Source organism: Arachis ipaensis, chromosome B10 (assembly GCF_000816755.2).
Source record: "Arachis ipaensis cultivar K30076 chromosome B10, Araip1.1, whole genome shotgun sequence".
NCBI lineage: Eukaryota > Viridiplantae > Streptophyta > Magnoliopsida > Fabales > Fabaceae > Arachis > Arachis ipaensis.
The window spans coordinates 120046342-120057484 of record NC_029794.2 but is presented as its reverse complement, the minus strand read 5'-3'; the positions used below and the strand labels follow the sequence as shown (position 1 = coordinate 120057484).

The following is an 11143-nucleotide window of genomic DNA, read 5'->3' as shown; positions in this document are numbered from 1 at the left end:
TACTGTCTTCAGATGGAATTTGGGTAGTTTGCTCATTTCTTGGCTTCCTGCTGCCTTGAGGTGGGGTATTTAATGTTTTTTCACTTCTTAATTGAACTGCTTGGCATTCTTTTGTTATTTGTTTTGACAGCTGCTGCTTTGTTTGCTTTAATTGTTCTTCCATATTTATATTAGCCATCCTTGTCTCTTGTAGTCTCTCCTTGAATTCGGCTAACTGTTATTTTCGAAAAATTGCTTTAAAATAGAGGGAAAAGATATTTTTTTGAATTTAATGAGGAAAGAGAAAAACAATAAAATAACACAAGATCTAAAATTTTTAGATTTAATGCTCCTTGTTTTCGAAAATTTTGGAGGGAAAATACCAAGGAACACCAAATTTAAAAATTTTAAGATCAAGACACAAGGAAAACTCAAGAATGCCTTGAAGACTCACAAGAACAACAAGAACATGAAGAAGGAACACTAAACTTAAAATTTTTAGAAAACCAAACTAAAATTTTCAAAAAACAAAGAAAAATCAACAAGAAAACACCAAACTTAAAGTTTGGTACAAGATTTAATAGAAAAAAATTATTTTTGAAAAAGAAGATTTTGAAAAGAATATAAAAGATTCTGACCTAATTACCAAGAACACAGACTAACGCTCTAGCCAACTGAGTTATGAATGTAACACTTGTTTTGAAAAAGTATTTTTAAATAACTAAGAATGAGAAAATATTTTTTTTTGTGAAAACTAATGTTTTGAAAAGGCACAAGAAAAACAAGAAAAATCACAAAACAAGAAAAACTAAAGATCAAACAAGAAAAATAAACAAGAACAACTTGAAGATGGAGAAGAAACAAAGAACACAATTTTCGAAAATTTTTAAAAGACAAAGAAAGGCATGTAATTGACACCAAACTTAGAATATGACACTAAACTCACAGAAAAACTAAAAACCAATAAAGAAAAATAATATTTTTGAAAAATTTTTGCGAGGAATATAAAAGACTCTGACCCAAAAGACAAAATTTTCCTAATCTAAGCAACAAGATAAACCGTCAGTTGTCCAAACTCGAATGTTGGTTCTCGATCATGTCGGAATAGAATCCCTTGATTCTTTTGTGTCTGTCACTACGCCCAACAATCGCGAGTTTGAAGCTCGTCACAGCCGTTCAATCCTTGAATCCTACTCGGAATACCACAGACAAGGTTTAGACTTTCCGGATTCTCATGAATGCCGCCATCAATTCTAGCTTATACCACGAAGATTCTGATTAAGAAATCTAAGAGATACTCATTCAATCTGATGTAGAACGGAGGTGGTTGTCAGGCACATGGATTGAGGAAGGTGATGAGTGTCACGGATCATCACCTTCTTCATAGTGAAGCGCGAATGAATATCTTAGATAGGAACAAGCGTGTTTGAATGGAAAACAGAGATAATTGCATTAATTCATCAGGATGCTGCAGAGCTCCTCACCCCCAACAATGGAGTTTGGAGACTCATGCCATCAAAGAGTACAAAGTTCAGATCTAAAAATGTCATTAGGTCCAAAATAAATCTCTAAAAGTTGTTTAAATACTAAACTAGTAACCTAGGTTTACAGAAAATGAGTAAACTATGATAGATAGTGCAGAAATCCACTTCTGGGACCCACTTGGTGTGTACTGGGGTTGAGACTTAAGCTTCTCACGTGCCTGAGCTGTTTTGGGCGTTCAACGCCAGGTTGTAACCTGTTTCTGGCGTTGAACTCCAACTTGTAACTTGTTTCTGGCGCTGGACGCCAGACTGCAACATGGAACTGGCGTTGAACGCCAGTTTACGTCATCTATACTTGAGCAAAGTATGGACTATTATATATTTCTGGAAAGCCCTGGATGTCTACTTTCCAACGCAATTTAGAGCGCACCATTTGGAGTTTTGTAGCTCCAGAAAATCCACTTTGAGTGCAGGGAGGTCAGAATCCAACAGCATCAGCAGTCATTTTTCAGCCTGAATCAGATTTTTGCTCAGCTCCCTCAATTTCAGTCAGAAAATACCTGAAATCACAGAAAAATACACAAACTCATAGTAAAGTCCAGAAATATGATTTTTAATTAAAAACTAATAAAGATTGCAGTTCCCGACCCTTTTTATCGTGCATTTCATCATGAACTGGGTGATTTCATGATGTTTAAGAACAACCATGAAAATGAGTTTCACGTTATGTTAGACAAGGTTGGTAACAATGCATTTTTTTTCCGAAGGATTCCGTTCTATGGTTGTCGCCTATAATATCAGGCACGGGGCTTAGTTGCACGCCTACTACCAAGGTGATGGCACTCTGTGCATCTCCATAAGGACCTTGATGGATCCCGCATTGTTTATCCAAGACAACATATACTCGAAGCAACTCCACTGGTCCAACACTGATTAGCATGGATCCACGTCGTCCAAGCGCCCTTTCTCGTGATATGTTTCGGACGGGCGACGTGATACCTCCATTTGCCCTCGGATATACTCCTCCCCCCTCTCCTGTACGTGGCAACACCAACGGCAGTCCAGAATACCGAACCAACAGCCTTGGTTGTCCTATATATTTTGCTTCAACTGCTTCCTATGTAGGTCCGGTTAGTCAAGTCGACATCGGTTCGCCAAGGCAACCACAGAGTCCACCGGTTGCACGAGGTAACAGCCGCATTTATTTATCTTAACCAATAAGGTCGTATTTGTCTGTATCCCACAAAAGCAGGTGTTTTTTTCTTCCTGGGGTTAACTAACATTATAAGTTGCTGATAATATGTTTAAATGCAGATCCTGGCAACTTCTCCGAGTGGATTCATCGCTAAAGTTGTTTTGGATCCTGCTTTGCGACCAATGATGCTCCCAAGCATGTTTAATCAACATGTCATTTTCCTGTTCTACTTTTCGTTGTTTCCTGAATGGTACTTTGCCATGTTGTGGGTAATTTTTTTTTATTTTATCCCTAGATTTGTGATCAACGGCATTTCAATGCTTTATAGTTTCCCTGACCGGGATAGATAATTATGCTGTATGCCGCAAATAGCCATCATTTCCATCCATGTATCTGAATGCATTAGTGTTGCATGTGAAGTTACCTATGCATGACCTACACGATGATATATGTATCCTTATAATTATTATATAAATATATATTANTTTTTCCCTTATCTTTCGATTCCTGCATTGAATTATGTCACTTCTACATATGGCAATCAAAATATAACTGATCTCCATAAGGAACCTTGATGGATCCCGCATTATTTATCCAAGACAACATACTCGAAGCAACTCCACTGGTCCAACACTGATTATCATGGATCCACGTCGTCCAGGCGCCCTTTCTCGTGATGTGTTTCGGACGGGCGATGTGATACCTCCATTTGCCCTCAGATATACTCCTCCCCCCTCTCCTGTACGTGGCAACACCAACGGCCGTCCAGAATACCGAAACAACAGCCTTGGTTGTCCTATATATTTTGCTTCAACTACTTCCCATGCAGGTCCGGTTAGTCAAGTCGACATCGGTTCGCCAAGGTGACCACAGAGTCCACCGGTTGCATGAGGTAACAACTGCATTTATTTATCTTAACCAATAGGTTCTTATTTGTCTGTATCCTACAAAAGCAGGTGTTTTGTTCTTCCTGGGGTTAACTAACCATTATAAGTTGCTGATAATATGTTTAGATGCAGATCTTGGCAGCTTCTCCGAGTGGATTCGTCGCTAAAGTTGTTTTGGATCCTGCTTTGCGACCAATCCTTGCAGATGCATAAGAATATATATCAGTTAAGCGCACACCCATTTGACCATATTGTCATATTATTCACACGATTAAATTTGAATAAGCATCACATTCTTCATACACACATTCCACAATAACCTTTGCCAACTCCTCTTTGCTCTATAAGGATAGAGCGTAAATGTTTTAACCTGAATTCAATAGCGTAAATTTAGTCTGCTATGATGGATATGTCCTTTGGGTGAGACCATCAAGCTTTTTTACATTCAAAAATCAAGGTACAGTAGTCAAACTGAACTTTTGGCTGCCCGAACTCCTTTATTCATGTTCTAGTCTTCATTTTGTTATTACAATTAGACAGAGTGACATTCTTTTTGCTATTACAATTTGCCATTATGAGCCAACTTCATCCTTTTTTTTCGTTATTTCAAGGTCATCGGTCGATTATGTATTGGCCTCATTGTATTTTCAATTTCCTCGAGGTCACATAATGGCGATTTAATCTTTTCCCTTTGTAAAGTGGTTACTTGATAGTCAAAGATAAACCAAACTACTGACGACGGGTGGGTTTTATTGACCAAGTTTGACGTTTTCTCTAACACATCACTTTCGGTCGTTCCCCATCTTGCCATTCTGTGCTGACTTTTAGCATTGCGTGTTGTTGTTCCTGGCCGGCCAAGTGCTATTGAATTTTGGCATTAACTTAACTGATTTTGCACAGCTGTCTCAAAAATCTTCCCCACGTCTAGCCTTTTTGCCAAGGTTTCTACTTTCCTTCCGCTGGCTTGGTTCCATGGACCACCATGCTAAGTTCGCACGGCAACGACGGATGAATTTGCTGAGCAATAAGAGGCAACGAGTGAACAGGATTTTGTGCCCAGCTGGCCCCGAGAATGGTTTGTTATTGGTTATCTCTGGATGAATTCGCTCAGTGTTTACCCTCATTTTGCTCCTATCTTTCTTTCTGTACATGCTCCATGCTTTTCATACGATGAAACAAGTTAGCTTATGTTGGCAATTTTGTGTTCATGTGAGGTCGTTGGTCTCCTGATTTGTTTATGTATGCCTTATTAACATGCAACGTTGATTTATGTTGTTACAGATGATCCTAACATATAGATATATGTGCCGCCCCAGAGCACTATCAGTGTGCCGGACTAATTACCCGCCACGGTTGTTGCAGTGCAAGGTTACCTTTACTTCGTTATTTGAACATGGTTCTGTTTGTAAATTCTTTCTTTGGTTCGTTGACTTTCGATCGAACGTTAGGGTCTTCCCCCCACATGCATGGATTACCGCTTATCTCTCTTAGTTGATGTGATCATTCCGGTTGTTTAATTAGTATTGGTGATATTTTTTCCCTGTCTGACAACACCAAGTTAACTTCTCCCACCGCGTCTAACACCCTGTTTCCCTTGCAGGGCCGTCTCCATGCAACGTTTCTAAGATCAGGGACAATCCGAAGCGTGCCATAACACATAGGACGTAAGTTATGGCTGAATAATGTCTTTTCCTCGAACCTTTGACGCAACCAATTAGGTCGCACTGCAACGAATTTTCCCATTAGTTGGTTCGGTGTTGCTCACCATGAGCATGGAACCTGTTTCCCCAGTCATAACTGCATCCACGGTTGTGCAGTGCTCTTGCAGCGGATTGTTCTGCACACCAACTCCACTTCTTTTATTTGTCTCGAATTTTACTCTGACAATTGCTAACTGGAGCTAATCAAATACGCAGGCATGTTGCCTATTCCCCTTTATCCCAGCCCACAAATCCTGTTTTTCCTGAGGCCAACAGTGTCCAAGTTCAAGTCTTTGATGCATCTGCTACTGAACCAGGTAACTCTCATTCACTATGAGTTTTTCGTTATATAGACCGATGCATGCATAACTAGATCACTTAATTTGTCTTGATTTTTTTTTTGTCCACTAGATGTTTGGTCAATTGGGCCACCTATGCAAAGTTGTGTTTTTTGTGGTGCGAACATGTGGATGCACGAGCACCTTGCGAAAGCTGGAGCCAAATAACACTATATTATTTGGCATTTGTTGCATGAGTGGGAAGGTCACGCCGCCTTTGTTTCCGGTTCCGCCTCCATTGTTGGTGTTGTTGTTGGATGGTGGTGATAAACGAACTGTGCATTATCTAAAACATATCAAGGCCTTCAATGGTATGTTTTCATTCACATCCATGGCTAGAAAGATTTAGTACACACTTAACAAGGGAACCGCTCCTCCAATGTTTGTTATTAGTGGCCAAAATTATCATTCCATTGGGAGTTTGATGCCACAACAGTCTAGCAAGCCAAATTTGCACAACATTATTTTTATGATACGGAGAATGAAGTTCAAATCAGGATTGAAGCAGTTGGGTGAGTTGGTTTTATTGGTCATTCTCCCAAATTTTTCAACCCTTTATATTTTAACTACGTATCATATACTTTCTTGGGTTGTTACCTTGATTTATCCTTTTGTCTTTATTTTTTTGTAGCCACTCTTATCATCATAATTCCATTGATCAGACAATTGTGGCCGACTTCAGCGACATGCTTAATTCCCATAACTCTCTTGCTAAGTCTTTTCGGTATGCTAGGCAAAGGTTCGCTAAAGATTCAACCACTCCGCTACAGCTTCGTCTTATTAAGAAGAGGAATACGAATGGTAGAAGATATAATCTACCATCAGCATCTGAAGTTGCAACTCTTATTATAGGTGATTTTGATATAGAAAACCTTGCAAGAGATGTTATCATTCAGACACGTTCAAATCAATTGAAACGAATTGATGTTAATCATCCTCAGTACCTTGCTCTACAGTATACCTTGCTATTTCCATACGGAGAAGATGGCTTTATGAGCGACATTTAATATTCGAAGAAAGATCTAAGCAAAATTTACATAAGCGAGAAACCATTAGCATGAGGGAATTTTTTTTTCTTTTCGACTTCAAATGAGGGCACATGAGTCGCAAGTTCTACTAAAATCAAGACATTTGTTTCAACAGTTTTTGGTGGATAGTTATACGATGGTAGAGGCTGAAAGACTTCAATATCACAGGCACCCCCAGAACAAGTTTCGCTCATATCAACTACAGGGGCTTCATGAGTGCCTAATTCATGGGGAAACACAAGTTGCTAGAACTGGCAAACGAGTTATCCTGCCGTCGTCCTTTGTCGATGGTCCCCGATACATGTATAACAATTGTAAAGATGCATTTGCTATATGCAGGTATGCCGGTTATCCTAGCTATTTTATTACTATCACATGTAACCTAGAGTGGAATGAGGTTAAAGAATGTGTTGCCAAATATTCATTAAAGCCAAGTGACAGGCCGGATATCATATCTAGAGTGTTTAAGATCAAGTTAGACGAATTACTAAAAGACTTAAAGAATGGGTCTATATTTGGAAAGCCAAAAGCAAGTAATCATTCTTCATTGAGTCTCTTTCAAGTTCACACTGGCAGATTAGTCTTTTTATATCATTTGTTATTTGTCTCCTAACACAGTGTATTCTTTTTTTCCTGTCCTTTGATTTAGTTGTCTACACAGTTGAATTCCAGAAGTGTGGCCTTCCCTACTGTCACATTTTGTTATTTATTCATCCAAACGAAAAACCACGATCCTCCAATGATATTGACCATCATATCTCAGCTGAGATACCTGACGAACACATGCAACCTAAGCTACACAGATTAGTCTAGAAGTTCATGGTTCATGGACCCTATGGGGTTTTAAATACGAGCAGCCCATGTATGGTTAACGGAAAATGTTCCAAGTTCTATCCGATGGCTTTTCGTGAGAAAACAGCCATAGACAGTGCAGGTTTCCCAAAGTATAAACGTTCGGATAATGGTAGTACAACGAGCAAGAAAAATGTTGACGTTGACAATCGGTTCATTATTCCCTATAATGCGACGTTGCTTCTTAAGTATGGTTGTCACATAAACGTTGAGTACACTTGCCAGACGTCAGCTATAAAGTATTTGTTTAAGTACATGCACAAAAGTAATGACCGTGTCACAGCTTCATTTTTCTGATCACATGATTCAGATGATTCGGTTGTCACTGTGGATGAAATCCAAAATTACTATAATTGCTGATATATATTTTTCTGCCAGGCATCTTGGAGGCTATTCAGGTTTGAGATTCAGTTCAAAGAGCCTAACGTCATACGCCTTCCATTCCACTTGCCAAATGAACAGAATGTTTTGTATGAAGATCATCAGTTTATTGAAAATGTAATCGAGACTGCGGTCTCAAAGGATAATATGTTTATTGGATGGTTGAAGGCTGACAAGGATTTTGATGTTGCCCATACCCTAACCTACGCAGAGATGCCGTCGTATTTTATTTTTTGGGATAAGCAAGGGCATATATGGAAGCCGCGGAAGCAAGGGCATGTGATTGGTCATCTCAAACATATTCCTCACTCGCATGGAGATGAGTACTATCTTCGTTTGTTATTGAACTATCAAAAAGGGTGCCAGAGATTTGTTGATATTCGTTCTGTTGGTGGCGTTGTGTACGACACATTCAAAGAAGCCTGTTATGCTCTCAGGCTGTTACAAGATGACAGGGAATTTATTGATGCAATTAATGAAGCCAGTTCGTGGGCTTCACCGAATTATATCAGGAGGTTGTTTGCAATGCTTTTGATGTCAAATAACATGGTCCGCCCCAACATGGTCTGGGAACAATGTTGGCAACATTGTGCAGATGACACGATGTTTGACAGGACACATAATTTAGGTGAAGTTTGCATTTTTTGGCACAATTATTTATCTATTTCGCCAAATTCACATCTAGCTATTTAAAAACTGCCCTTTTCTTTTTTCATTATACTGCTGTCTTTTATGGATTTGTTCTTTAGCACTATGGCGAAGTAGTTTGTGATGTTAACCTCTTCTATTATGGGTTTAGGTTTCGAGCATTCTGCTGACGAGATCAAGTCCACCACTCTTGCCAAAATTGAAAAATTGTTGCCGCCGAATGGTAGGACACTTGAAGAATTTACTGACATGCCATTTCCGAATTTGGTGGATTCCATTAAACCTCCTGACACAATCTTCTTTGATGAGCTCAATTTCAATAAAACCAAGTTGGCAAGTATTTCTGTCGATTTAGTTTTCCGCTTGAATCGAGACCAGCGTGTCGCGTACGACACAATATTCAATGCAGTCAGTCGTGGCATAGGTGATTTTTTCTTTGTTTATGGATATGGTGGAACTGGAAAGACTTTTCTATGGAATGCACTTTTCGCTTCAATAAGGTCGAAAGGTTATATTGTTCTAAATGTGGGATCCAGTGGCATTGCAGCGCTATTGTTGCCTAATAGGCGAACTACTCATTCACGCTTTAAGGTTCCACTCAGTGTTAACCAAGATTCCATTTGTAATATAAGGCAAGGCACACCTCTCGCACATCTTATTTCATCTGCAAAATTAATTATATGGGATAAGGCACCTATGTTAAACAAATTTTGCTTTGAAGTGCTCGACAAGTGCCTTAAGGATGTTCTTCGTTTTGATCATGGATATAATCCCGATGCTCCATTTGGAGGAAAAGTTGTTGTTCTGGGAGGTGATTTCCGTTAGATATTGCCTGTGATTCCTCGTGGTTCCCGGGAGGAGATTGTTCATGCGTGTATTAATGCTTCGTACCTGTGGCAATCTTGCCAGGTGTTGCAATTGACCGAAAACATGAGGTTGGGTCGTGATCCGCAAGATATCCACAATGTACAGTTAGAAGAATTTGCTGACTAGCTGCTTCAAATAGGTGACGGGTTATTAAGAGACAGTACTGATGGCGAATCGGTGATTAGAATACCAGACAACTTGCTATTGGATATTGAGTCTCTGGGTCTCCATGATTTGGTGTTGTTTGTTTATCCTGACATTTTACTCCGTACTTCTAGCTTGGATTATTTTAAGGACAAGAGTATATTGGCACCAACACTTGATGTTGTGACTGAAGTTAATAATCATGTGATGTCTTTGATCCCTGGAAATGAAAAGGTTTACCTGAGCTCTGACACGATGCTTAATGAAGATGGTCACTTAGAATCTGAATTATACACAATGAGCACAGAGTCGTTGAATGCGTTGAATTGTTCTGGAATTCCTCAACACAGGTTAGTTCTTAAAATTAGTGTTCCTGTCATGCTTTTTCGCAATATTGACCAATCTAATAGACTATGCAACGGTACGCAAATGCAAGTTAGGCGACTTGGTGATCATGTCATTGAGGGCGTCATATTAGCAGGTCGTAATATTGGTGAAGTTGTCTTTATTCCCAGGATGAATATGGTCCCTAATAATGAAACATTACCGATCAGGTTTACCTAGAGACAGTTTCCGATTGCACTTTGCTTTGTAATGACCATAAACAAGTCCTAGGGACAAACACTATCAACTGTTGGCGTGTATCTTCCAAGACCTGTTTTCACTCATGGTCAGTTTTATGTTGTACTCTCTCGGGTCAACAGTTATTCTAGTCTGAAGATATTAGTTGTTGGCTCTAATGGCACAGTCTCAAATCATACTATTAATGTTGTCTACAGAGAGGTTTTTGTCAAATTACTGCAATCCATTCTGCCTTGAATGGTACGTTTGTTGTTTGGCTCTTTGGTCATCTTTTCAAGATGTTGTTTGCATTCCGTCTCCTTAGGACTGTAGCTACTACTTGCGAATATGCTATTGTTGAATATTGCCACAATGGGATTCTGTTATTTATGCTTAGAGGCCGTTGCTTTTATGTCCCCATGCCTGGCACGAGTCTTAAAACTAATAATAATAATAATAATAATAATAATAATAATCTGTNNNATCTGTGGGTGTAGTTAGTTTGTTTATTGTATTTGTTAGAGTAGAATGGAAATAGGTGAATTTTACTGATAATATTTCATATATTAGAATATTTGCTAAATTTTGTTTAGTGTTAGTGGCATACCAATTTAATTGAACAATGTTTAAATTAAATTAATAGAGTTTAATTTAGAATTTGTGATTAATGTGAATAAATATTTTAGATTGTATGATAATATAAATTAGAATTATTAGTTTAATTTATCTATAGTTGTTATAATAGAATAGACAGAAATTTTAATTTTAATTTTTTGGTAACATTAAGATTAAAGTAAAATTGTTTTAACAAAGTAGATCGATTATATTTTTGTAGTTATTTTAATGTTATATGATAGAGATTACAACTAATTATTTTAGGGTCAATCTATGGTACAGATACAATTTGGTACAGATTTACAGATATTCCTTTTGAATGAGTATGGGATGAACACCTGGTGCTATTTTGCAGGGCTTGTCTGTCTTAAAGGTGGCTGAGCCAGTTAGCCAAACTTTCTTGATTCAAATGTAAGCTGATACATTTGTTGAAGTGGGCTTTGATAGCAATGGATTGGGTATTA

General features: G+C 38.5%; 1 protein-coding gene across 1 annotated transcript; it reads left to right on the top strand.

The window, feature by feature from the left end:
* On the top strand, positions 7509-10067 carry LOC107621160. Its single transcript, XM_016323197.1, has 4 exons — positions 7509-7739; positions 7842-8472; positions 8644-9303; positions 9499-10067. The coding sequence occupies exons 1-4, from the start codon at positions 7509-7511 to the stop codon at positions 10065-10067; spliced, it is 2091 nt and encodes a 696-aa protein (XP_016178683.1).

Excerpts from the sequence above, each read along its gene's own strand:
- LOC107621160 (XM_016323197.1), top strand. The coding sequence starts at position 7,509 with ATGGCTTTTCGTGAGAAAACAGCCATAGACAGTGCAGGTTTCCCAAAG. Across the intron at positions 7,740-7,841 it reads TGCACAAAAGTAATGACCGT|GCATCTTGGAGGCTATTCAG; the intron begins GTCACAGCTTCA and ends TTTTTCTGCCAG. Across the intron at positions 9,304-9,498 it reads AAAAGTTGTTGTTCTGGGAG|GTGACGGGTTATTAAGAGAC; the intron begins GTGATTTCCGTT and ends TGCTTCAAATAG.